This window comes from Cygnus atratus, chromosome 24 (assembly GCF_013377495.2).
Source record: "Cygnus atratus isolate AKBS03 ecotype Queensland, Australia chromosome 24, CAtr_DNAZoo_HiC_assembly, whole genome shotgun sequence".
Taxonomy (NCBI): Eukaryota; Metazoa; Chordata; class Aves; order Anseriformes; family Anatidae; genus Cygnus; species Cygnus atratus.
In genome coordinates this window covers 3,049,047-3,076,476 of record NC_066385.1, presented here as the reverse complement: position 1 = coordinate 3,076,476, position 27,430 = coordinate 3,049,047, and the positions used below count along the sequence as shown (strand labels likewise).

Sequence of the window (27,430 nt, the reverse complement as noted above, 5' to 3'; positions counted from 1 at the left end):
CCCCAGCTCCCCCCGTTACCTGCTCCGGGCGGCGGCGGCGGCGGCGGGGGGGGGGGGGTCCCGGCGGGGGGGGTCCCGGCGGGGGGGGGGGGTCCCGGCTGGCGGCGGCGGGGCCGCGCCGCGGCGGCGGCTGCGGGAGGAGGGAGCGCGGCGGCGGCTGCGGACAATGGAGGGGGCGCAGCGCGGTGCGGAGCCATCTCCCGGCCACCCGCAGCATTGCACGGGGCTGCCCCCCCCCCCGACCTTAGAAAAAAAATAATTAATAAATAAAAAATGCAGCCCCGCCAGCCCCAGCAGCGCGCCCGGCTGCTGAGGGTTCCCCCAGGGGGTGTCACCGTGCCAGGGAGCTGGAGAAGGATGCTGCCCCCCCACCCCCCCCCCCCAAAAAAAAAAAATCGACCAAAAAATGCAACCCTGAGAGCTCGTGGGGGTGTCAGGGATCCAGGGAGCTGGAGAGGGATGCTGCCCCCCCCCCCAAAAAAAAAAAAAAAAGACCAAAAAATGCAGCCCCGCCAGTCCCGTGGGGGTGTCAGAGGTCCAGTGAGCTGGGGAAGGATGCTGCCCCCCTTTAAAAAAATAAAAAAATAAAATAAATAGATGCATCCCCACCAGCCCCAGCAGCGCGCCCAGCTGCTGGTGGTTCTCCCAGGGGGTGTCACCGTGCCAGGGAGCTGGAGAAGGATGCTGCCCCCCCCCCAAGAAAACAAAATCCCCCCCCAAAATGCAGCCCCAGCAGCACATGGGGGTGTCAGAGCTCCAGGGAGCTGGGGGAGGATGCGGGACACCCTACAGCCCCTAATGGGGTGGGGGATCCTCGGCAAGGTGAGGGGGGGCTGCTCGCCCCACAACCACGCTGCAGTTGGTGCTCTGGGTTTGGTGCTGACATGGGATGGCTCCGGCCTGCGCTTCCTGGGGATACCCTGGGTAAGGGGGTGGTTTTGGGGTTCACGCAATTCCCAGTGAACCCCAAAGGCTCCATCTCCCACCAGGCCCTGGGGGGTAAATCCAACCCTACAGCCCCCCACGGACTGCAGCCACCCTCCGACAGAAAACGTCCCCACCTCGGGGACAAGCCGGGCTGCTGGAAGAGCCCCGTGCCCTGCTGCTCCCCATCCCGGGGCGGATTATTCCCCGCTTTTCTTTTTTAGTCTCCCAACCCCTGTGAGGCAGCAGAGGCTTTCCCAGCGCTGCCCCCGCACCGCAGCAGCACCCACGGCCTCTGCGGGGAAAAGGGCGAAGGAGTTTTGGGGGGAGCCGCCGAGCACCGCCCCGTGCCCGATTCCACCCGTGCAGGAGCTGCAGGAAGGACGAGGAGCAGGCACAAGCCTGGTTTGGGTTATTTCACGTGTTTAATGACCGAGGCGTTAAGCAGCAGGTGCGTGGGGGGAGCCCCAGCACCCCGATTCCAGGCAGATTTTGGTGCTGACGGCACCCATGGGTGGGTGCGAGGGGGCTGCGGGGGTGCTGGGGACCCTCGCTGCTGGGTCCTGCTCCCAGGGCACGCTTTGTCCTGCCGGGCTCTGCTCGGGCTCCCTGCAGGGGGTCCCGAAATGCAGCAGGATGGGGGTAAAGGGGTGCAGGTATCAGTGGGGGGGGGGGAGCAGCTCCCTTAGGTGCCTGCAGCGGAGCCATCTAGGGGCGGAGGGGCCTGAACCACACAGAGCCCGGATAGCTCAGTCGGTAGAGCATCAGACTTTTAATCTGAGGGTCCAGGGTTCAAGTCCCTGTTCGGGCGGTACAGCTTTTTGTCCTCCCCAGCCCTGCCTGTGTCTCTCTCCCTCCTTCACGGTTTTTCTCTAATTTTTTAATTTTTTCTTTGCCTGCCAAGGGGCTCAGACGGGATGCTGGGAAGGGGAGACGCAGCATCCGTCACCGGCTTATGAAGGCTTTGGAGGGGGATAACAGCCAGGAGAGGGAGGAAAAAAACTTGAGATAAAATATTAGGGAGGGAAGGAAAAAAAAAAAGGGAAAAAAAAAAAAAAAGAAAAGGGAAAAATATTTAATGAACGAGGAAAAATAGCATCCGCCCGAACAGGGACTTGAACCCTGGACCCTCAGATTAAAAGTCTGATGCTCTACCGACTGAGCTATCCGGGCTCTGGGCTCACAGGGCCGGGGCCGTCATTATCACGGTGCTGCTCCGCTCCGCGGCTGCACTCAGAGTGCCGGGGGGCGGCCTGCAGGGGGCTGGGGGAGTCCGTGGGGGGCTCGGAGCAGCCGGGGAGGGGCAGGGCCCGGCGGCGAGCCGGGGAGGGGAGGCTCCGAGTCCCCTCATGGCGCCCCGCGGGCCTCGCCGTGCTCGCCTCAGCGCGGTCCTCCACGGCGGGAGCGGGGAGGGGGCGCGGCGGCGGTCCCGTCTAGGACACGCTTCCGGCGCGCTCTATGGTGCGGCCCCGGCGGGCCGGAAGCGGCCGCGCCGCCATGTTGGCTGCGAGGGGAAGCGGCGGGCGGCCGCGGCGCTAAGATGGAGGCGAGGAGCCCGCGGGGGGTGTAGGGGGAACCCCCCCCCCCCCTCCCCCGCCTGTCCCCCCGCCACCGAGCCGGGCGTCCTGGGGCACATGGGGCTGCTCTAGGGTGAGATGAGCCGCCGGGGCGGGGGATTGGGATTGGGATTAGGGTTGGGATTGGGATTAGGATTAGGGTTGGGATTAGGACTGCGGGGTCCGGGCCGGGTTCGGGGGCCGCGGCCTCCCCCCGGGCTCCGGCTGTGGGCAGCGGAGCCGTGGCCGTGCGGCACCCGCCGGGCGCTGCGCCTCGGGATGGGGGGCAGGGGGAAATCTCGGGGTTTGTGGGGGAAAATCAGGTTTCTGACCCCAAATCAGAGCTGCCCCTCTGAAGTCTTGTTTCTGTAGCAGCGTTCGGGTCGCTGTGGCGGTATACAACGTTTGGTGGGTTGCGCTGAGGGCTCTGCATTCACGAGGTGGCCCCGAGCGCTGTGTTGGTGCCACTCGGAAACATCCAGACTTTAAGGATCCTTCCAATTATGCCCTGTGCTGGACGCTTGGGGTCTGCTGGTGGCTGAGCCCGTGGTTTGCAGGTAGCTGATGCTTAAACCACGCGCTCCAGCAGCAAAAGGAGACGTGACAAGTGTTTCTGCACTAGGGCATGTTTGCTGCAGCACCCTGCCTCCTTGCTGGGCTCTCGCAGACCTCGTGGGTGCCTGCAGCCTTGGTTGCCGTGCTGCCAAATTTAACGTTTCAGAGCAGCGTGACGTGGCCCGACCACAAAGTGAAGCTGGCTGGAACTGCCTGTGCCATGTGTCATCTCTCACACCACGATTTAACCTTAAACGCTGCCTGCTTTTCCAGGGCAAAACGCCGCCAGGGGCTGTGCGGTGTAACTGTCACGGCAGTGGTGCTGCTAAGAGCCGCGTTAACAAGGAACTAATTTCAGAGAGGCATTAATAACTCAAAGATCAGATGTGTAAAACTTTGCAGTTATTGCACAAGAGGGACTGTAAAAGGAGATCCCTGTTTTCTGGGATGGTCAGTTCCATATGCTGTTTGTGGGTAGTGCAGAGTTGTTGAGGGTTGCAGTGCTCATAACAGAGGTGAAGAATTTAATCGAGTCCTGGATAGGATCGGGTTGAGGGAAGAACTATTTTGGAGAATGAACAGCAACTCTCATGTTAGAGGTGAAGAATTTGAGTCCCGGATAGGATCGGGTTGAAAGAAGAAACTATTTTGGAGAAAGAATAGCAAGCAGGATTGAAAGGGCCGTTGAAACACAGACTGCTGTTCCAGGCTGGATTTACACCTGCCCTGGTATTTGTTCGTGTCGTGTCTCCAGCAGCTCCAAGTTACCGCGCTGCAAGCACGGCTGGCGCAGCTCCCAGCAGGTTGTGTGCGCGCTGCTCCTGCCAGGTGGGTCAGGCCCAAGCACTGCACCGCTCACCAGGAGGCTGCGTGGTAATCGTGCTGACTGAAAGAGGGCAGAACTTAGGTACAGAGCGCCCGGGTCTTCAGGGACGTGCTCTGGGCTTTGTGTGGCAGACAGGCTGGCAGTCGGGCTTCCAAGAGAACGCTTACGTGTTTAGCAACTCTTCCAGGAGCACGGCAAAAACCCCCAGATATTCAGCTTAAGTCAAATGTCAGGCGGCTGGTTCTGCTGAAAATGTGATTAAAATAAGGACTTTTCTTCTTTTTCACTACTGCCAAGATTACTAGCTTCGGTTTCACTCCTTCTAAAGTGCCTGGCTTAAAAATTAATCTAAGCTTTGTGACAGGGACAGTTAGCACGCTCTGGTTAGCCTTTACCTGGTGAAAAAGCAGCTTTTTTTAATGCTCTGACTTGCTTCATCTCTGTGTTTAAATAGTGATATTGATTTGACGTCCCCCTAAGGAAGTAGCCCAGAGAAAAGCCCAATTTAAGATATTAAAATAGAAATAAATGGAAACAACAGCATGGGCGGCGGGGTGGAACTGCTGCAGGATTCCAGACATCACCAGCAACAACTACTGTCAGCAGCAGCTGATTTAGGGAGATTCGCGCAGCCGCTGCCCAGCATTCCTTTTTAATTGAAACAATCAGTTTTGTTTTCCTCCTTCTTAACTGGTTTTGCAATAAAAGAGCATTGCATAACATTTGTACTCGATAAGTGCTAGCATTTATCAAAGGTTGGCTTGTTTTGGCGCCTTTCTGGCAGAGCTGGAGGTAGCAGCACACAGTGCACGGCAGATGCAGTGTGTCAGCAACAAAACTCAGGTCAGGAGAAATTCAGAGTTATTACATCTGCTTTATGAGGTCTGGATTTTATTCCAGAACAGTTTCCGAACAGGAGTTCTTTAAAATTAGCGTTTCAGTTAGATGTTAAAAGTCGGAGCTCTGCCTTTGGTTGCCATAAGTAATGCATTACAGGGCTTCCCCATGGTGAAATTGGGTTTTTCTCAGGATACTTTTCCTAGTTAAATGCCAAGTCAACATCCAAACAACGAATCGGAGCACTCAGCTAAGAGCAGGACGGCAAAAACTGAAGTCAAGCAGGCTGTAAAGCGTGAAACCTGTTTAAATCACGTAATCCATGCCCCAGCTCTTCCTCTTCCTGCTGCCACCTCCCAGCCAGCAGCCCCCAGGTAGCCCCCAGCACTGGGACCAGCTCACGGAGGCAAATCCCTCCAAGGTGGCACTGGAGGGGCAGCTCTGATGTTTCCTTGGCTGGCATCTTGCAGCTCTCCCAGAGGAATGGTGATGCAGTCAGGTGAGAATTACGGCCCGGAGAAAGGCAGAAGCAGCTGGAGCAGCGACAGGCTGAAGATGTGAGCGAGGCCTGGCTTACAGGGAGGAGTCGTGGTGTTCCCTTAGCGAGCCAGCTGAGATAGGTGAGCAGAACGGGCAGATACGAAAGCTCCCAGGGACTCACTCTGATAGGGACAAACGTAATTAACCGTGACTCAATTGTCAGATTAGTGCTTGTTTAAAGCCTCCCCTTTGGGGCTTCTCTCTACACGATACCGTACATGAGACTGCAAGTTTGTTTTCCGGAGGAATTTTATAGAGTTTGAAAGCAGGAAGGATGGGGCTGACTGGGGACAGGGCTTCAGAGCAGACTGTAAGAAGTAAGGCGTTAGTGAGACTGCAGGTACACCGAGCAGAATAATGCCTGGTTTATGCTCCTTGCTGCTGCCTCCACTTTGCACAGAAGCTACAGAGTGCATCAGTCTGGCATAAAAGACAAAAAAGTGAACCGAATTGGAAACGTAGCTTCAGCTTTACAGACGCTGAGAGCCAAGAAACGTCCACGCACACAGAGCTTGCAGCCGCTCCTGGGTCCGTTAGCTACGATCTTTTCTCTCAACCCTGCCTTCTACAAGCACCAAATGCGGCGGGGTTTAATGGAGTTTTGGTCTCTTTCAGGAACTTTTACTCACAAAATGGGCAGGCTGTGCTCATCCCTGTAGTGTGCATGACCATATAAAGCAGTTGAATGGAAAAATCGTTGCTTCATGACTACTTTGTGATTCATGGGCTCTTCCAAGTCATCAGGCTGGTCCACAGTGGTTTTGTTATACAGCTCCAAAGCTGCAGAGGGGAGCAACCCTAAGTTCTCTGGTGCTTCATTCAATTCAGTTGGCTGCAAATTAATTTGAACTTCCAGCATCGTAGGGTAAGCATTTGGCAAGAAATAAGTGGGGGAATACAGTTAGTGGGGAAGTTATGTAGGACTGGAGCAAGAAGCTTTGCAGTTCTCTGGAAATTGGCACCATTTCTCTTTCTGGCTAGCCTGAGCACAACATCAGTGAGGTTTTCTGTCCTGGAAGCGCTGGGCAAGGCAACCAGGGGCTGCCTTTGTAAATCTTGTGGGTGTTTGCAGCCTGGACATGTCTCGGGGCTTGCATGCTAGTTAGCCTAGTTAAAAGGAATCTGATGTTACAAGTCAGTGCTGAGAATCTAACCTACTAAAAAATACCCTTTGTAAAGGCTGGAGGCGAGGCGCTAGCTCACCTGCCTCTGAAATAAAAGCAGCACTGAGAAAGTTCAAGTGTTTTTTCTGTCTTAGCTCACCGCCTTACCCTGGGGTAGCAGAGTCCCCTTCCAGGAAGGCAGGGTGGGGGGAACTCCGCTCTTCTTTGCCTGTCCTTCACACCTCCTGCAGCTGCCCCAGGAGCTGATGCATTTAGCAGCCAGCTGTGGCCAGGAGAGGGGCGGGGGCAGGCTCTGCAGTTGCTCCTAGCACAAGGACTTGCAGGAGTAAAGGCACAGGGGGGACGCGGAGCGGAGAAGTTCAAGGTCGGTAAGTTCAGCTGTGGATCCCACAGAGGGCAGGTACAGCGTAGAGAGGATCCCCTGGGTCGTTTGTGGATCGGTGTGGGTGGCATTGGTAAGTAGACAGCTTGGAAGAAACTTAAGACAGCAGTGATTTTAGCTTAGTCAGTTATTCCTCGTTATACCTAGATCTGGTTGCTATCAATGAGATTCACCAAGCTTGAATTCGATACACACTTATCGGGCTTTTAAATATTTAGAGATGCTTGATCTTCAGGAGGGATTTTATCCCCAGTAGTGCTTATTTCAGGAAAATGTAATGGTATAAGAAATAGCAGAAGCCTCTTACAAAGTTAGTATCTGTTTCTTAATTCACGGGGCAGTGGGAGGGATAGGGGTGAATGTTTAACGCCAGCCATCAACTTGAATGTGTTTTAAAACCAACTTTTGTCAACTGAAGTATTTTCCACTGCCTGCTAGATAAGTGTCCAGCTTATTTTGTCTAAATCAAGGATGTTGTTACATTCCTAAGGCATAAGCCTGGTTATTTTGCTAGTGTTCACTTTTGAACGTAGCTGAGCATCCGACTCAGTCTTCCCGAAGCAATATAGTACGACTCATTTCCTGTCTCTCAGGAATCCCGTGGCAGCAAACTTAGATATTTCTTTGAAATATATGAAAAACTTTGGCTTCAGATTTTTAAATTAAACTATTACAAGGGTTAAAAGCTGACACCTCTCCCAGAATCCACACAGTAAGCTTTCCCAAAGTTGCAGCTGTGTGGGCAAGCTCAGGAGCCAGGCTTTGCTTTGTAGTTCATCTCACACTTTACCAGCGTGAGCAAGAGTCAATTGCAGGACTTCCTTCAGTAGTGCCCGCAAAAAATGCGACTAGATTAATGTCAAAAGGAAGAATTTATTGTAACTTGTTCCAGGGAAACAGAACAGCTTTGCTTTAGCGATAAATCGGTGTGCTGTAGAGCTGAGGCAATGCTGTGTGAAAATGAGAGGTCAGGACTTGAGTTCCTTCTCCAGCAGGTTCGGTTTACTCTTTCCCGGAGTGCAGCTAATTAACGCTGTCCTTTCTCTTTAAGGATAAAGAAGGTTCTGAACCTACTTTGTGTGGGGCAGATCCGTGCTGGATTGTGTTGAGACCATGAGTCATTACAGATCATTCTGCATATGAAGCTGCGCTCTTTGGGTGGATGCTGAAACTGATAGGGCTCGACAAATTCAAATAGCTGCAGGACTTCCCCTTTTGTTCCTTTCCAGGAAAGGATCATTTCACCTGCTCAGCCAGCAGTGCTGTTAAAATTGTTAACTTGTGGCCTGCATCTAGTCATTCTGGATGAAGGCTGCAGCAGCTTTAGCAGGTTTTCATCTCTTAAAAAGCAGGTGGGGAATGTGCTAATCATTGCCATCAGCCCTGGCTGCTCAGGCTTTGCTCTTCTGTGAGGATTTCCCTTGGGGTTATTGTGACTCAGCTTCTGTTCTCTCCCCCTCTGACTCAAAGATTTCAACATACTAAGCTTGCTAACAGCGTGGCAGAGACTGGCACTTCCCGTGAGCTGGCAGGTTGAGGTTCCTCACCAAGCCATGCCACTCCTCGAGGCGGACAGAGCAGAAGCATCCTGAGTGCTGCAGCAGCCCCAGTCCCTGCAGCTCAGTCCCAGTTCTTGTGCAGCTGTTTTTCACTGAGCAGCTGGCTGCAGCCAGGACAGAGCAAAACAGGTCTGTGGTAAGAGCAGGTGAAGGGGTACAGCGACATCAGCTCCATCAGTCGTTTAGGGTATGCATGCGGGGCTATTTTTAAAACGCTGATTTCCTGAAACTTCTAAGAAGTGGAAGTGATTAAACTCAAGAGCAGGTTTCTCAGCTTAACTGGTACATGAAACTTCTCGTTTGTAGGTCTGTGCCACAAACAGCTAATCACTGCCACAATGACATCTTCAAGCTCTGCCCAGCATCCAGCAGCTGAGAATGCCTGCAGAATCACTCTTGGACAAGCTAACCAGGTAATTATCTCCCCTACTTACCTTCATTGCTTTCCCCTCCCTAAAGCTCCCACTTTTTCCATCAAATTAAAGCTCTTTAATGCCATTTAAGTAAGAAGAATTTAGCCTGATGGAGTAGGGCTTTTATCCTGAAGATTTGTTGCTTTCACTACCAGATCAGAGATTTATGAGTATTTTAAAGGAAAGAAAAATAGAGAAAGCAGTTAACGTGGGCTGTAGAAGAAGTGGCATGATGCATGTTTTCATGCTGGACCTGTACTTAAAAAATTCTCCATAGAGCATTTCTCCTAGTGCTAGACTATGTGACAGTTGTATTGGAGCACCATAATGTGCTATGTTGGCCTTTATTCAGGCAGTAACACATCCCCATGCCTTTTTTGGAGTTGCTTAGGTAAGTGGCAAACACAGCACTGGTCGTTATTGCCTATTCTTAGAGCAGCCGTGGAACAAAAAGGTAGCTGTAGCTTCGAGCCAAGGCCAACATGCAAGTGCATGGTTTGGGGGTATGGTAGTCTGGCTCTGACCCAGTATGTTGTCGGCCCAAAGAAATATTTGTAGTGTAAACAGCGGCTAGAGAAAGCTGCTCTAAAGCAAGATGTTTCTCCAAGACTGGCATCCCACCTGCTAGAGCCATTTCATTGGAAAAAAGCATCTCTGCAATATGGAAGGAGGGGGCAGGAGCGAAAATGAGCTGAGAGGAAGTTGGAAGATCCTCCCATTTGAGGCTTAATTTAGAAGTTTTGAAACGTAGCCAAGTCCTGGGCGGAATTCATATGTATGAATATTTATTCCAATCACTGCTCAGAAAAGTACATAAATAGGCTCTGATATTATTACCAAAATATTGATTGTCAACACTCAGTTTCCAGACTAACGCTTTCATTTTGGCTGTATTGTAATAAATAAGGACCCCTTTTAAATGGATCAAGCTAACTAGGTTATTTCTTTAGTAAGAAAGATATGAAGAGTTATTTCAAAATCTATTTGAGACTGGTCATTAGAGAAATGAATGAATGCAAATACATAATTTCATCTTATTGAAAACTAAGTGCTGATACATGCAATTACTTGTGTGGTGCTTAGCTTTTTCCTAGGGAAGAAGCTGTCTTAGAAAGACTTGTGGCTGGACATGAGTTGCTCTGAGCTTGAAAATGCATCTAACAGTTACAGTAATGAGAAAACAGACCAGATACACTCACAGCAGAAATGAAGTTGTACAATGTTTAAACAGTGGAACAAATGCTTTGCCAATATAACCTCAGATAGCTGAGTGACAAATTACATTTGTGACGAGCAACCAAACCCCTCCTCTTCTTACCTTATGCAGGAAAATGGTACTGCAGCTAAAGCTGGCTGTTGAGGAAATGCAGGGCTGTAAGCAGACTGTTCTCATTAGGCAGGAAAGGTCTTACAGTTGCATTTATAAAGGTAGAAAGGAGGGGTGTGTATGAGGTGCAGGTGAGCCCACCTCACACTGATTGCTGAAGTCCTTTACTAGCAGGAATTACATGCCCCTGAGAGCTTAGGTCTTGTCAAACTGTAGGGGAAACAGCAACGAACATCATGTGCTGAGGATTGGACTTTCTGTCCAGTGACAGATTGAAATATCTCGCCGTATTAGCGTCTGGGCGACAAAGGAGAACAGAGGAAGAGGTTCAGTGTGGGAAATGTACACATTAGCATACAATATTGTACACAGTTACATAGCATTCAGCTTCCAGGCAGAACAGTGAGGGCTTTCTGACATTTTTTAAGAACACAAGACGTGGATCCAGGGGGTGACACTCTCCTAAGAACTGTTAAAATTCTTGTGGAGTAGATGAAGTAGTGGTGCGGGGGAAGTAGCTATTTAAAACTTGCTGCTGTTTTGCATAGCCTCATCTGTCTCCTCTGCTACTCAAAGTTGCTTGGGTGTGTGGGTGAAACCTAAAGAGGTTGTGGCGCAGTTGCATTGTTCCTAGGATTCTTTACATTTCGTATAGTAAAGATTTTGGTTGGTGATTGAGGTCCGCAGAAAATACACGTTCTGATCCTTGGCGTTAATTAACCATCCTTGCTCCTGAATATATGACTCAGTACGTTTGGTTAGTCACTGCCTAGGCCTCCATACCATGGGTCTGAGTTTCCGATCTTTCCTCACATGATGAATGACATCAAAGTTAATTGGACAATGTGAGCGATTAAAGCCTTTGGAGCAGTCTGCCCAAGTTCCTTAGCTTTTTTTGTCTTGCACTTGAGTCAGAGTGATTGTGCTAATTTTCAGTCCTTCTAGCTTCTTTTTTTAAGCATTTGTCCATGCACATGACTTGCAAAAGAGTACCAGCCCTCAGCAGATTAGCCTAAGGCAAGTGGTGTTTCCCATGACTTCCAATTCATTCCACAGTTATCTCTGTGCTTGGTGTGACAGCCTTACACAGGTCTGGCAACTTGGGCTTGTGAGCTGTGGTAGGCATGCATGCCAGGGTGACATGCTTTCTCTCAGGACACTTGTCCTTCTAACAAAAATCCCTGCTTTGTGTTTTAGGTGCGACCCAAACTGCCACTTCTGAAGATTCTGCAGGCTGCAGGTGCCCAAGGAGAAACCTTCACGCTGAAAGAGGTGGGCTCAGTTTCTCGGCACTGAAATTGTGCCTGTCCCTGGTCGCTGGGCAGATGGCTCTTTGTGGGGAAGGGCTGGGGCTGGCTCTTGATTCTTCTGTGCTTGGAAGCCCTACCTGCAAAACGGGGATACCATACCCATAGGGCTGCTGTGATTTGATTGATCGTTAATTGTCCTGAGAGCCTTTGAAGGAATTGGGAATGGAGTGTGAAATAAAATCAGAAACCTCTTTAAAGAGAGGAAAGATGGAATTGATAGTCACATACCTGAGAGGGTGTAGGATTCAATTGTCTTTCTGTCTGCTCAGTGCATGAAAGCCTTAAAAATTGGATTCTAGTTGATATTTTTCTTTTAAGTTTTCTTTGAAATGGCTTGTCAGCTAAACCTGAGAGACCCTGTGAATTCATTTATTTTAAGATTAAAATGCAATATATGTACGAGATTAAAAAAATGACACCGACTGTGATTTACAAGAGTAGCCTGTCTGCAAAGAATTAAATGCAGCGGTTTTTCATTATGAATGTGTCAAATATTCCTGCAGAGCCCTGTGACTTATTTTAAACACTTATGCATTTAAATAACTTATTTAGCTTCTAAAAAGTTTTGCAAAAACAAATTGAATGGTTTAAATGGGGGGAGTTGAGTATTAAACGCAGGTTGCTCATATGGATTAACATTTTAATTCCACTAAGTCAGTTTTTCTGCAGTGAATGGCATCCTGTTAGCGTAATTTTGGTGACATTTGCTATCATTCAGGAGGTCACTTTGGTGGGTAATGGGGGATGGATCCGTGTCTATATTGTGCTTAACTTTTTTCACTTTTTTTCCTCTTGTACTGTGGATTCCTCACTGTAACTGGTAGTGTCTGGTAGCTCTCACAGGATGTTTTCTCTCCATGCTTTGTGATACTGATGCTCACATTTTTGCATCTTGCAAGCTGTCTCCTCAGGAATGACACTGTAATTGTGGTCATCCTTTAGTAATGGTTTATACAGCTTTTAGCTGGTGATACCTTCTGCCTCCTCCCCATGCCATTTCATTCTCTTTACTCTGAGCTGTTATATTGTTCCCTCTCCCATTTCAAAGAGTGGACCTTGAATGACTTGCTACCATTTTTTCAGGGTTTTCTGCTCCGTCTGTGTCTTGGCCCTGTCTCTGCAGGGACAGTTCTTTGTAAGGTTGATGTGAACAGCAGCAGGCTCCATCCAGAGCTCTCACTGAGGGAGACGTCCCAGATAAGTGTTATCACCCATGGTGTGTTTCTTTTTAGTGTGGGATAGTGGAGCGACTCCTGTTTATCCATCTTCAGCTCAGTTTTCCCTCCTGTCAAGGGTTAATAGTTACAAACCTTACATCAGTGTGGTAAAGCATACCTCTTCCTTAGTTGTGAGGCACTGATGGATGCCAGAAATGCAGAATTATCAGGTACTGTTTGACTGACACTATGTAAGGAGGCGAGTAGCATAAACTAAAGCAAATTTCCAGGGCCTTTGGTGGTTTGGTTTCAGCTGCAGATGTGGCTAATGGTATGTTCCGTGTCCACAGGTTATGCATCACCTAGGACAGTATATAATGGTGAAGCAGCTGTATGACAAAAGACAGCAACACATGGTGTATTGTGGAGGAGATCAGCTGGGGGAACTGCTGGGATTGGAGAGCTTCTCTGTAAAAGATCCAAGGTAAGAAAAAGCAACTAACATATGTTGTCTCATAGAGATTGCTGAGGCAGGAGACCCTTGATGTCACTGTTCCTGTTTACAGTCACATAAGCCTCCATGAATGCGGAGTGCCCTGCTCAGTGACTTTTGGCTAATTCATTTGGCAAGTTCAAGTTCAGCTCCTTTGTTTTGAAGAGCCAGTTCTGAATGGTCCAGACAGTGAGCTGCTTGAGGTGACATCTTTTCCCCCCTTTTATTTCTGTGTCTTCTCAGACTGTTGGTTTCAGACTCATGCTAGAGGCTGCACCCCTCAGCTAGGTTCTGAGCTAGACTTCTCTGTAGCAAGCATTTAGCTAAAGAGTGGCAAAAATTGCCCTGCAGATTCCAGCATTTCTTTGCATAATAAACTGTCTCCTTCTTTCCAACAGCCCAGTCTATGAAATGTTGAAACGGAACCTGACTTCTGCTGCAATGACAGGTAGGTTTGTCACAGTATGGACAGGTATATTCAATATAGTGTTGATGTAACTTGGGTAAGTAATGATATTCAGAAAAGAGACATGTTTCTGAAGTTGGAACAAACTGCTAATGAAGGCTTTGACAAGACAATCTCTTTGAGTATGTGTCTTTTTTTGTGTGTGCACCATCAGTAGCTGTGGTATGAAATCAGTTAGCTGGTTGAGTAATACAGCTGCCTATAACCAGTGGACAAACCTCAAAATGGCAGACAGACTAAATATTGCAGATGTACAAATCAACGTGGCTGAAGTATCTCATCCAAATGGTTTTTGATTTCTCAGTCTTTTTGCAGTTTCATAGCATTCTGTGACTTCTCTCTTACCTCATTTTATGCTTTCATAGTCTTGAGAGTGAATGTAAAGAGTGCTGGAAACCTAACCTAGTTCTGCAATCCAAAGAGGTCTGGACTTTAATCAAACCCTTGAACCTTTACAGGTTGCTATTAGTTTTTCAGCTCATGAGAGAAATAAATCTATCTACATCAAAAGTCCTTCAGTCATAAGTTAAAATTTGTACTTAACTTAGTGTCAGCTGATGGCTCCCTTGCAGCCAGTTCCCATTGTACAGCTGGTCATCTTCATGTGAAAATAAACATCTCTTGAAACCACAAATGTGCAAATCATGGGTGAACTATACCAGGGGATTTGTGCAGTCTCCTGTCATTTGTCCTGGGGTCTCCAAGCAGATAATATGGGCTTAGTTCTTCCTGAGTGCTTAGTCTGTTTTTGCAGACGGACATAAACGCTAGTTCAAATTTAGAAACTAAGAAAACATGGCCCTAAACTGACCAGTTGTCTGCTTTAAGCCATATATTAGTGCCTCTGAGGTTCCCCTCCTTTCCCTGTTTATACAAAAGAACCTTCCTAAGCAGACTGTTGTCTAAACACTTAGCTACAGATTAACTGTGTGAGTGCAGTTTCCCTTGCTGGTGGTACCCTGGCCTTTTACCTATAGGCAGTGTATGTGGAGAGCAAAGGATCTCAGCAAAACGCTCTCCTCTGCTGCCCTGTTCCCTTCCACTTGGTGTGTGCATGTGGCTGTGCACGTGTGGCTGGGTGTGCATGTGTGGTCCGGTCATAGCGTAACTATTTCTAGTTGTGCCAAAGGAAGTACTGTTCCTTTAGTGAGATGGTCATTGAGTTTTACTACCATGTGTGCCTGTGTGTGTGTGTGACTACGAAGCGAAACAGGTTTGGCAGACCAGGCCTTTGACAAATATGTAGGAAGGATGACTCTTGGTATTGTTTTTCCTTTGTTGCAACGTATCAATAATTGAAGGTGCTGTAGGGCATAAAGAGGCCATTCTGTTTCATGTTGTGTAATAGCCACTTGTATTCATTAGCCAAACCAGTGCTTATCAGAACATCACTTTGCAGATTATCCTGCCCACTTCAAGTACACTTGTAGAAAGAAAAGTGACTGCAGTACATCTTGATAATAAAGATTAAGCTCTTACATAATGCTTTTTATCAGATGATGTCCTTACATGGCTAACTTTCACTCTTAGTATGAATCACATGAGGAGGTTTTGGGAATACCTACTTCTCTTTAAGGGCATTTTACGTTCAGTTCCTGATATATGTGGGCTTCAAAGACAGCCTTCCAGTAAGTGGAGTGTATTTTCTTAGTGTTTTAAGACTAGTACATGTCGCTTGTGAATTGTTAGAAGGGCAATTCTTCAGCTCTAATGCCACTGCAGAGGCAAAGCAGTGATGGATGAGCCAATTGGCTTCTGCTTTCCTTCAGGTATCAAATAATTAGTGACTACAGAAGCTGTATGTTGAGGGAAGGGAACAAAAGAAAGCTGAACTAATGCGTGGAAGGCAAAAAATGTGGGATAGAGCCATGTCATTTTGTGGTCCTGTGTTTTATCACTTTAAGGTCCGCTTTTCTGCCTACGGGGTAGTTTTTCAGTGCTTTCATATCAGTGCCCTGATTTGTGATGTGAATCAGATCCTTCATGTCTCCTTGGCATTCTGCAGAGAAATTCTAAACTGAAATGGGAGAAAGCAGGAGCCATCCTTGCATCTTTTGTTTTCTAGCAAGTCATCCTATTCAGAGAGTGAATTCCTAAATACGGCTCTTCTAGTACGTACAGGGATTCTGTTGATTGTTCTTGCTATTTAGGTTGGCCTTTTAATTAACTCGTGGGGCCAGCATAGTTGTCTGGATTAAATTGTAGTATGGCTATATATTCAGTTACCCAGGAAGGAGCCTGCTGTGCGTGGGATTCTTAGTCTAGTTATTGTTCTTGATGCCCACACCCTTAAGGAGGATGCGTCTCTAAGCAAGTACTGAAAGCAGTAGTGTTCTCAGGTATTTGTAAGAACCTTACTTTTTCTGTTCACCTTCTTCAGTGTAGATCTGATCCAGCCTTGAAGTTGAAGTTCCCACCCTCTGCTGTTGCTCTGGGTTTCTGCTTCCATGCAGGCCTTGTGTGTAAAGGACCTAGAGCTCACAACTTGAGGACAGGCCGTAGGAGACAGAATAGTTTTTCACATTGGGAAGAAGGTTCTTACGTGCTGTATAGTTCCATCAAGCTGCATTTCTGGGGAGGCGCAGCCTGCCGTATTCCATAGGGTATTGCCTCCATATGTGTCTAGCAAACCCTAAGGAATACTAGAGTGATGCCTCTTTAGGAAATGGTCAGCTCTCTAAGAAAGAAAGGGCTCTGTTTCCTTAAAGGGTTACTTAGAGGTCTGCCAAGCCTGGCTCGTTGGTTGCTTGCTGAAGACCCTCTGTGTTGTGAGAATGGTTATTACCAGGGAAGGTTTTTTCTTTTGTTTTACCTGCTATCTAGATGCTGCACAGAATCTCGCAAAGGAACAGAGCGTCGATAAGCCAAGCCAAGACCAGCTGAAGGTAAACCCACTGCCTGGTGGTTTCTTTTGTTGTACAGAGTGCCCCTTCTCTGTACCTGTGCATGGTGGACTGCCAGAACTTTGTGCTGCTTGGCTGCCAGGTCCTCACCTTCCTGAAAGTTCTTGGAGTCCACAGAGCAGGGACAGAGTGACCCTTCTCTGTTCTCATCATAACAGAGTACCAGTCTCTGAGCGCGTTTCTCTGGGGTGTAGCACTTCTAGTCCTCAGTTCCTCCAGCGTGCTCTGTCTTTTCACATCTTTCCCCCTCTCTCTCATCCCATCTCTGAGTAGGAATTGCCAAATAATTAAAGTTTCTAAAAAGTGTGAATAGGTTTTGTGTTTAATAGGATTGTTTTTGAAGCTTTCAGGCAGAATCTGAAACCTAGGAAAAATCTTTGCGTATTCTAACTTGTCTCAGGTGTATTTTGGGGTTAAGGTAATTGATCTGGGAGGTGTCTGTTAACGTTGAAGCGGGCCAGAGAGTCACGAAGATCACCGTATTACTTCGTTTAAGGTGGCAGCTTTTGGATTTTTGCCAATCTTAAGATTTTTCCTGGGTTGCAAGTATATTGTTTGTGCTGATTACAGATGCATTAGCCTTCCTAAAGAGTTAACAGTGTGTATAGCTTTTGTTCAGAAACTCCTGTTTCTCTTCATGCCTTTTTGGTGTTGTACTGCAGCTGGTGACTCGGAATGGAAGTGCTACATCCCCTTGTCCCTATAAGCTCTGGTGGACTAACATCTGTTTTTTCCTTCCTTCATGCAGTTTAGCCCACAAGAAGGTTCTGACACTGTCATCAGAGAAGGTGAAAGCAATACATCTGCTGTGTCTACCTCAGAGCACAAATGTGAGAATTATGGAGGTGAGTGCCAGCTTTTCTGTGGTGACAGTGTGTACAAGCACTTCTCCTTCCCCAGTGTGACACGTTGAGCTTTGTATCAGGCAGCTGCTGGAGGAGGGTGTTGGGAGACTAATAAGAATTTGTGAAATGCAATGTTTAAAACTCATCATTTTATGGCAAAGATTGAGAGAACTGCAAATGTCTGTCGAAGGTATTTTATGATAGACTTGTTTTCTAGCTTGGATATTTGGTCTCATAAACAAACAAACACTGAATAAAATGGCAGGTTAAGCCCCAAAAGCACATCTATCACTAAACAATGCCATCAAAAATCTTACAGACCTTGCTGAAGGGTATTTTAAATGCTGAAATTATACTCGTATCTATTTATCTTCCCAAGGGACTCTCTCCTCTGATTACGTAGAACACAGCCTGAGCTGTCTGCAGTCATTACCTGCAAACCAATCAGGAATCTGAATAACAATGGGATTTTTTTTTTCCTACCCACTTTAAGTATCATACGGCTCCTTCATATTTAGACATTTCCTTTGTTTTAATGTCTGGGGATTTCTTGCTGGTTCACTCAAGGATTTCTGATGTTACAGAAGCAATTTTCCTGTTTTTCCACCTTCTACTCTCAGATTATTCTCATATCAAGGAAACTAATTTGTAAACCTAAATCATCTTTGCAAGTGTGCGTATTTCTGGATAAAATGAGAGCAGTAAATATTTTCTTGGCTGCATGTACGGAGGAGGCAGAAACAGCCCTTGTCGGTGCCTTTGAAGCTCTCAGAACTGAGGAGAGATGGATTCAAGGTTATCTTGAAGTTCAGACCTCTGAGTTGAGGATCATAGACTAAACTGCGCGGGCTAAAAAGAAGGAGGCTGAAGCAGGGGGCTATGGAGAATAGATTTTTACCTTTCTGCTTCCTATTTTGAACCTGGTTTGGGAATTCAGGAGCTCCCATCATTTGAAATCTGAACCAAATTCAAACTAGTCCTTTCTACATATTAAGCATTCAGGAATTTTCTCTGTGTTGACTTGGATAGAGTTCTGAAAGAAGAGTTCATATTTGTGTATTAAGCCTTAAAATTAAGGTAATGCTAAAGAGAAACGTGTACAGTTGTAGAGACACTGGGAGCTCTGGGATGCTTCTTTGACCTCTGATGGCTGTGCGGTGACTGTTTTGGCAAGTTTACTTGGATAGATAAACTGGAACAGACGTGCAGATCTGACATCTCAGTACACTTACACAACCCTCAAAGCTCTTAGCAGTATCTCTGGCTTTCAGATAGAGCAAGGAAGATTTCTCAAATCAGATGAGGCCAAATTTTTCTCTGCTAGTCTCTTAAATGATGTAGGTGTGGCATGACTTAGATTCTACTTGGCTCTTACAGACAAAGACTTAATAGAAAACCTCTCTAAAAGCAAGAAGCCTAAACTGGACCTAGTGTTTGAGGAATGGGATGTAGCTGGTCTTCCATGGTGGTTTTTAGGCAACCTCAGAAGCAATTACAAGTCCAGAAGTAATGGATCAACAGATATTCAGACTAACCAGGTGTGTAGACTTTTTAAAGAGGTGAACTGTATTCTCTTCCTCTCCTTTTTTGTGTTCCAAGTAAATAATAAATTCTTGTTCTTTCTCTTCCCTTCCCACATCCCTTCAGGATTTTCAGCCTCTCCTTTCTGTGTTCCTGTCCCAGCCTTTCACATCAGGTGGTTGGTTACCTTTAGCGTTGTTAAATAAACTAGGCAATCTGCTATCCACTGGACGACCTTCTGAACTCCAGAGCACTGGTTGTATTGCAGGAGCTGCCCCTCTTCTGGGTTGAAAGTTGTTACGCAGTGCAGATGATGGTGGCCAGCTGCTGTATGGCCAGCTAGCAAGGGGAACGAGCACAGTGCTGCTGCCAAAAAAGGGGTGGTTCTTTTTGAGAGTAGTGATCTGTCCCTTTTTCTCCTAGGGGTGACTGGAGAAGCTGAGCAGGGCTGAGAAGGCTGTTAGTGAGGAAAAAGGGCGAGGTGTTCACTGGCCGTGGCTGCAGTGCTGGTACTCCTGCTGCTGATACCCTGAGCTCTAAGTGGTCTCTCTCGTTTCTTCTCCACCAGGACATAGACACTGCCATTGTTTCAGATACTACTGATGACTTGTGGTTCCTCAATGAAAGTCCGTCGGATCAGACCAGTGCTGCAGTCAAAGTGGAAACAGCTGACTGCGAGGAAGTGAAAGAAGGTGACACAAAGGTACCTTTCCAAACAGCCACAGCATACATGTTCCACTGGTTGGCCTCGTTTAAGCGATTGCATGGAAAAAAAAATCCTTTTTCACATGAAAATCCTTTGCTTTTCATCTGTCTTCTGGTGTTACATTGACTTGAAAGGAGCTAGATTTGTAATCATCCAAAATTTAAAATGTGTTTAGAAAAAGCTGTCACCATTCTGTATGTGGTGTGATAGCTTTCCTTTGTAGTTAGTCAGGGTTTTGGTTTAAATGTGCATTTTCAAGGCACAAAATTAATTTAAAATTTAATTTAAAATTACTTAAAATTGTAGCACCAACTCTACTAAATCTCTGGCCAATATCTGAAATCTAATAAAAAAAAAAAAGGGGGGGGGAAGAAAATCTCAGCTTACATTGTGCTAATGTTTTGTATAAGATAGGCTTGCCTGAATCTGCTAGCGGAGGTGGTAGTAACGTTAGTCCCAAGAGAAATTAATCAGATTTATGTTTAAGTGATTGAATTCATGTTTTCTTCCATGGAATTTAGTAGGAACACCCAGGTGTATATGCTTCCATTTGTATGATTTTCTGTGTACATCAGAGAGACGAATTGATCACAGGAAAATACAACTGTAAAACAGTTCAGCAACAGTTATCAACAATGTTTTGGAATAGATACAGTACATAAAATGGCTTTTCATTCACTTCTCTAAATGGATTAATTCTCATGGTGATTATATTGTTATTTTAGTTTTGCTGTACCGTGCCAGGCACATCGTAAACAGATTCTTGCAGCAGTTCTGACTGCATATCTACTTCTCCCAGGTGACCGAGGATGCATGTTTGCATGACTTTGAGGATTCTCAGTGCTTAAGCGATGACACGGACACAGAAGCTGCCTCTGAGGTAGGCATCCTTTAGGTCAGCATTCCTTGCTTGGAGTATGCTGCAGTCCTAGCTGTAGTTAGAAAAACTCACCTTACAGCTCCTGGTCGGGGTAGGAGAAGCTGGTTCTTGTATGGGTTTCAAAGGCCTAGAAAAGCACAAAATCAAACAAAAAGCATTTCTGTAACCTCTGGGAAGGAATGTAGAGAAGTTGGCCTGACCTTATCTGGTTTGTTTTGGACAGGGCCGAGTTAAGTTCTAAATTGGATGGGCATTAAACAGTGGCAGCCCAGGAATGCCCACCCAGTCCAAAGACAAAATGCCTCCACTGGCCACAGAGCAGTCCTGGAACTTACGTGGTTTTGACGCTTTTTGGGGCAATGTGAGAGGATTTATATGGATTCTAGCTAGGAGTGTTTTATCACTGAAGTGGCCAAACACAAAGTGATCATACTTGAAAAACTTGTCAGTGCAAATATCTGTGTCAGAATCAGCATTCCACTGAGTCCTGGACATCCAGGCCGGCTACAAAGCTGTCAGTTGCTTTATTGTGGTCTCTGCCATGAGAGAATCCACACCCCACCTCACCCCTTTTTTCTTTCTCAGACAATGTGTATGGTCAAATCAGGAGGAGAGTCTTTTGAGTCTTTGTCGTAAGTCAGCAAACGTGTATCATGATACTCATGATACACAGCCAGTGACACCAACATTTTTTAGCATTATTTTCTGGGCTGCGTATGCTCGATGAATTAGGATGTCCCTAGCATTGGGCAGCTGAAACATAGCTCTGATCTTGGGCAGCTCTTGCACTTGCTTTGTGGGATAATCAAGTACGCCACTATTAGTTGTGCAGATTCATCAGGTGCTAAATGATTAATGAGTCTGGCAGATACATTCCTAACTGATTGCAGGAGCTCTACCCTTGAATTTAGGGTGAGATACTGAAGATTCAATAAACTGCACAGCTTGAGAACATTGTATTCTTGCGGAGTGGTGGAGGCTGGGAGAAGGGCAGGGCAGTCAGTGGTTAAGGAGAGGTCTGCATCTATTGAATGCACACGGGCAGTAAAATATTCCTTAGGCTTTCTGAAGTGCTGATAATCAAAGTAGCAGCCATGCGTCTGCAAGCCTCAGTTATAATGTCCTCTTTTGTTGAAGCTCCTTTTCTGCTTTTCCTATGCTGAGGAAAAGAATTGTATGCAATAATACATTAACTTGCTGCTGTTTTTGTCTGCCTCAATTATTCTTCAGGACTGCTGGCAATGCACCAAATGCAAGAAATTTAACTCTCCAGGCAAACGGTACTGTTACCGCTGCTGGGCCTTACGGAAGGACTGGTACTCAGATTGTCCCAAACTGGCTCATTCTCTTTCTCTGTCCAACATTGATGCTATGCAAAACAAAAACGATGATGAAGGGATAGATGTCCCGGACTGCCGAAGGACTATTTCTGCTCCAGTTGGCCAACCTAAAGACGTGTACGTGGTAGAAAACAAATTACACGTAGATCCCTGCAGCTCTATTGAGTCTTTGGATTTGGCACGAGAATGTGAAAGCAGGGAGTCTCTGTTGCATTTCACTGAACATAAAAAGGAGGAAGAAATACAGTCTTTAGAGAGTATAAAAAAATTACTGAATCCTTGCTTCTTATGCCATCACAGACCACGGGATGGGAATATTGTCCATGGAAGGACTGCTCACCTTGTGGCCTGTTTCAAGTGTGCAAAGATGTTGAAGAAAAAGAGATCACCTTGTCCAGTGTGCAGGAAAGAGATTGAGATGGTGATCAGAATCTTTATGGGATAGTTGTACCAGTTCAGGCCTTCTCTACAGAAAGGTAGCACACAGATTTTCTTGCACTCTACACAAACCCTAACTTCAGAGCTCATCAGGCAAACACCAAAGAGAATTAAGATTCCAAACTGACCGCGAACACCAAGGAACCAATCCTCCGCATCAAATGAAGTAGCATCCATTTTTTTGTCTGTTTAAATGAAAACCTGTAGGGAGCAGGCCGTAACCAGCATGTCGGTATCAATGCCCTAGCTTTGAAATTGTCTAAATCATTTACTATGATTCTCTGTTCTGACAACTGGTCCTTGCAGAAAGCAAGTTTTGGAGAGAGTTATGATTTTGGCTGTTGGAGTGTTCTCCAGTAAGTCAAACCCTGTGCAATGTTTTTTAAGGGAGGAGTCTGGAGCTGAGAAATAATCTATGCAGAGTGGGTGGGGTGGGAAGGATGGGAGGGAAGGGTAGGTGAAGAGGGTTGTAATTTAGAGAAGCCATTTCTCCAAGGATCAGTTCTCTTGAAGGCGATGAAAAGTGAATATCCATGTATCTGATAAGATGTTTTTTGTGTTTGTTTTATGTGTGTTTGTTAACTAAGGTCCTTTTGCTTCCAGACTTGAAATGAGCACTCTCAAATTCTCAATCTATAGCTATCTCAGGTTACATACCAGTTGGGAGACAAGTAAGATGTTATACTGTGCTGTGTTGTTGGATTTTTTTTCATTTGTATTGATTCTTGTTTCATTTCAGTACAGTTCTATGTCAGCTGTTGTTGCTTTGTTGAAGCCTGTCCAGTGTTAGCTCAGAATCTGGCGTGCCAGCTGGCTTAAATTACAACAGCTCTTTATCACAGCACCATTGCAACTTCCACAGCTGCAGCTTCCACCATTGCTGCATTTCATCAGGCCAATCTAGAAGATGCTTGCTGGTTTAAATGTGCATTTTCAAGGCACAAAATTAATTTAAAAAATTTAAAATTACTTAAAATTGTAACACCAACTCTGAACCAGGGCCTTTGAGGGGGGGAAAAAATCCTGCAACGCACTGTCTATGGACTGTGCTTGGTGTTAATTTTTTGAATGCTCTCCAATGATTTCCTTTCCCAGTGATTTAATGCTTCAGATCCGTTTCAGCATTTATGTTGTTCTCCGAAGTTATCTATGGTTAGTCTACTGGTTGTTAAAACTCAGCTAGAACTTCAAAAAGGGTTACACATTTTTAAGCTATGAGATCATACACTAGAGTGTACTCAGATCCTCCTCAGCCTACTGGCTTTGTGAGGATTTATGCTCAGAGACTATTCCCCCAAGGAGAGGAGCTGTGTTCTTCACGCGTGTAGAAGGCAGGTGGATGTAGTCCTAAATCAGGGGTGAATTGTAGGAGTGTAAAGCCTTGGGGCTCCCAGAGAATTTCCTGCAGCCACCTTGGATGTCCTAAGATCCCTGGCTACCCGGGCATCCCTTCTCCATGCTTCTTCCAGCTTTCCCCTCTGTGGATTCTGGACAGGCAGAGGAGTCTGCGGAGTCAGTGGGAGAAGACAGCGCTGTGGGAGCATGCATTAAGCATTATTTCTTTTAGTTTTCTAGGTCATTATTTATTTTAAACATAAGGTTAGCGAATGGTCTTGCCATCCATTTAGTCTGGAGTTCACGATTGTGGGCCAGAGAGGTGAGGGAAGACAGTTCTTGACATGTTCTCCAGGGCTTTTGGAGAGCCTGTATGAGGTAGCAATAGTGCCTTCACCTCTCGCTTTCAGTATACAGGTGTTTGAATTCAGTACAGTGTGTAGGATATAGCCCGTTTTGTCATCTTCTGTACAATTCCCTTTCTGATCTAGGGAGTGTTCCACTCCTGCCCCAATATAAGAAAAAAAAAAAACAGGGAAAAAGAAAAAAAGATAGTGCTTAGACCTTGGTGCTTCTTTTGGCTCTTTCCCCCTCGTTTTCTACACTCTTTTTGCTGGTCCAGCCCTTGCAGGTCAGGTGTGCAATGAAAGCCCCTGAAACCTGCCTAGCAGAAAGTCCCAGCAATCTCCCATGTCATAGTTGTTTCTGTGCAAAGATACTGGAGTAGGTGCTATATGCAGTCACTGCCTTATCACTGCCAAAAGTAAGATCGCTTGTATATTTTACGTAGTGTTGTGATTATTTCTATACCAGCTATTATTTAGATTGTTATTGTTGGCTGTTATTTACAGTTGTATTGTAAAAGTCAGGGGATAACCTTCTGTTTTGCTGCACTATCTGTACGTACGTGCGAGTGGATCCATGTGGAAAAAATTACTTTTTGCTTCCCTAACTGAAGGGCTCTTAAATTGCAGGTGATGCACTTTAATCATGCTAAGCTCAGTGGTGTTATCTCCTCGAATCACAGAAGGGAGTTCCTGCCAGGTAGTTGCTTCCACTTTCAGGTAGTTGCTTCCCTTTCAGGAGCGTGGGCTCAGGCAGCGTGCATTGTGGCACTTCTGGATACTGTGAATCTCCCCTCACCCCAGTTGCTTTTAAAAACAAAACATTTTGCTCAAAGCAGTCTTACTGAATTGTTCAGGTGTGGCTGCGCTGAAAAGCATGTAATTTGTTGACCAAAAAGATGTAAGGAGAGTTTAGGTTTCTGTAAGGGGTTGAATATCCTTACCAAAATCCTACTGAGATCTGTATGCAGCTTCCATTGTTAAATGAAAATTGCTGTTGCTGTTGTGATAAAATCCAAATCCGCAGGATACGTTTTGGGGTAACGACCTTCTTATCTGTGACTTCTTGTTGAGTATAACCACGGTGTTTACAACATGCATTTGACAAGTTCTTATTCTTTTGAACTGAAATAGCAGTCGTAATATCTCACAATGTTACAGTTGATCTTCCTTTTATAGAAGAATAAGCTATTGCAGCACAAGCACGTTTTGATGAGATGTAACTGTCCACCTTGTGGCTATGCTTTGGGGCGGGGGGGGGGTGGTGAGGGAAAAGGAGGGAGGAAGAACGTTTTATTGCTTTAGGTATAAGGCTAAAAAGGTTGTAATTCAGCAAGAGCTGCTCTTTTTTTTTTCTGACACTTTTGAGGAAGTGCAGGCTTGAGGTATGAGTTGAAGAACTAGCTCAAAGCACTTGGTCGTAATATTTACGCCGCAATGCCATGAGATGTCGGCCCGGCAGTGCTATTGGTTTCCTTTTCTACAGATGTGACAGCTAATGTGGACTGCTATCAGAACTGCATTTTGTTGGAGGAGCTGAGCATCTACCTGAGATGGGTGTGAACTCAACTTCTCTGACTACAACGTTGCTGTCTCATCACTCATGGCAGTTTTTCTCTCTCAGTGAGGTTTTACTATGAAGTGCAATACGGCAGAAGTGGTCCTCGGGCGAGCATTAGCAGGCATTGCTGCGTGTCTGTTCGAAGCGTGGAGCACAGCTGTCTTTTGACTGTCAGATTAGGAAGGTCTCTGTTTCACTGCTCCTTTCTCCAGTGACATTGGTTGCTGTTCCTCAGGAACCTGCTGAAGTCTCCCCAGCGTGAGTGTGCCCATAGGCTGGGCTTCATCCACAGATACCTCTGCGTTTCACTCAGAACTTCTGGCACCGTTTAACCCTAGAACCACCAAACTTCTTACTTGGACCAACGTTGAAACAGCATGGGAACCATGAGCCTCACAGCTGTATACTGCCGCTTAGTACGTTATAGTGCTCTTTGTTGCAAAACACTGTACGTCATTTGCCTTCGTTCTGTTTTGGCAGCCAGAGGTACCCACAGCGCATTCACTGCATTCGCTCCTGCAGGTCTTTCCAGTTTAAGTGCCTCTTCGCAGTTCCCAGTGACTATTATTTGCTGATGCACCCGGCATATCAGCCTTTGCTTCATCTGTCTGTTCAAAAATCCGTGTCCATCCTCTGCTGAGATGTATCACAGAGCCAAATTTAGCCTCACCAAAGCTGCTACGTGAATTACAGAGCGCCTTTGGAGCAGCCCCCAGAGTGCTTGTTTCTTCTGAATGCTGGGTGTTTCACTGAAGACTGTTGCAAATTTTCTGCCTCTGTGTGTAACTTATTTATTACGGTGCATGACTGTGATGGAACCCGTGGTGCAGCTAGCCAGGGTCCTCCCCATCATTCTGCATCCAGCAGTGATTGTATATGCTACTGAGAGGCTGTCCTTGCAGAAAAGAAGTGGCTGTTGACAAATGGAAATGGCCTGGAAACTGAGCTTCAAAACCCACTGGGGTAGCTTGCAGTTGCCTGCTCACTCTTTGCCTGTTCTGAGCTTCATCTTCCTCTCCTGGAAGAAGAGAAATGTTCTCATTAGAGGCCTGCAGTGGAGGCTGACTGTTTCGGAAGACAGAATGATTAAGTGGTTGAAGAAAGGATGCAGAGCCAGGGCACCAGTCTCCGTTCTGGCTTTACTCTTGCCATGGTGCGTGAGGTGAGGAAGAAACTCCCTGAATCCTGTGCATGCTTGCACCTGCAAGTAGTGTTGCGATTCTTGAAAAGGAGGCACTGCGAGGCTGATCTTTCAAGGTCAAGAAGGACATCCACAGGTGATGTGAGGCTGATAAACATTGTGTGCTTGGAACATCTCCAACATCTCCAGAAACAGGTTGCCTCCAGGCAGCAGCTTTCCTGCTCTGGAAATCCCTTGGTTATCTGTCCAAAGTGGCTGGAATTTTCCTTGCTGCTTAGAAAATCAGTGAGACCATGCCTGTGACCGCCTGGTGTTGTCTGGCCAGCAAAATCAGAATGGTCAGCAGCCCCAAGCTGGGTTACACACCTCAGCCACTTGCTTGCACTTGTTTATGATGCATACAGGCAGCTGTTGTGATTGCAGTTCTGTTTTTCTGTGCTATTACCCTGGTAATGTGCATTTGCTGCCCACACACGCACGGACACCCCATGCCTGCCACTCTGAGCAGGTGTTGTAGGAATCCGTAGCTGCTGAACTCTGCAATTAGCTTCAGTCTCTTATTCCTAGAAGACAACTGCCTTTGACGGTCAGTCCACGGAGATACATAAGGTATGAACAAACACGTTTTACCTCTGGCAAAGATAACAAAGACTTCCTCTTCTGGAAGGAATGCTTTCCTGCCCCGTCTCCCTAGCACCCTTCCCCTGCAGCCTGCTGTTCCCGAGTCTGAATCTGGATCTGAACACCCACCCGCACAGCGACCCAATAACCAGCCTCTGTGTGTTTGCACTATTTAAAAAAGGCACGTATCATGGAACTGATGACCTGTTTTTGTGTCCACAGCATAAATCTAATTAAATCGATCGCATTCTATGGCAATGTAGGTTTATTTTTTCATTTGTACTGTGTTTCGGGGAAAACTTTAAGTAAAGGCCTGTTACCAGTTA

At 46.5% G+C, this 27,430-nt stretch overlaps 1 protein-coding gene and 2 non-coding genes across 8 annotated transcripts; 2 read left to right on the top strand and 1 right to left on the bottom strand.

Moving 5' to 3' along the window:
• Nucleotides 1–1,662: 1,662 nt before the first annotated feature.
• TRNAK-UUU (transfer RNA lysine (anticodon UUU)) lies at nt 1,663–1,735 on the top strand. The gene has a single exon. It is a non-coding gene; the product is annotated as a tRNA-Lys (tRNA).
• Nucleotides 1,736–2,024: 289 nt separating this feature from the next.
• On the bottom strand, nt 2,025–2,097 carry TRNAK-UUU (transfer RNA lysine (anticodon UUU)). Its single transcript has one exon. It is a non-coding gene; the product is annotated as a tRNA-Lys (tRNA).
• A 301-nt stretch (nt 2,098–2,398) lies between these two features.
• Nucleotides 2,399–27,430, top strand: MDM4 (MDM4 regulator of p53). 6 transcript variants are annotated; one of them, XM_050715321.1, is made up of 11 exons: nt 2,399–2,574; nt 8,610–8,716; nt 11,241–11,315; nt 12,861–12,994; nt 13,402–13,451; nt 16,293–16,354; nt 17,121–17,217; nt 18,595–18,755; nt 19,307–19,441; nt 20,244–20,324; nt 21,555–27,430. In XM_050715321.1, the coding sequence occupies exons 2-11, from the start codon at nt 8,642–8,644 to the stop codon at nt 22,107–22,109; spliced, it is 1,425 nt and encodes a 474-aa protein (XP_050571278.1). In that variant the 5' UTR covers nt 2,399–2,574; nt 8,610–8,641; the 3' UTR covers nt 22,110–27,430. The 6 variants fall into 6 exon arrangements, with proteins under 6 accessions (XP_050571278.1, XP_035417355.1, XP_050571280.1 ...); XM_035561462.2 differs by lacking the exon at nt 2,399–2,574 and adding an exon at nt 5,997–6,103; XM_050715323.1 differs by lacking the exon at nt 2,399–2,574 and adding an exon at nt 6,638–6,726.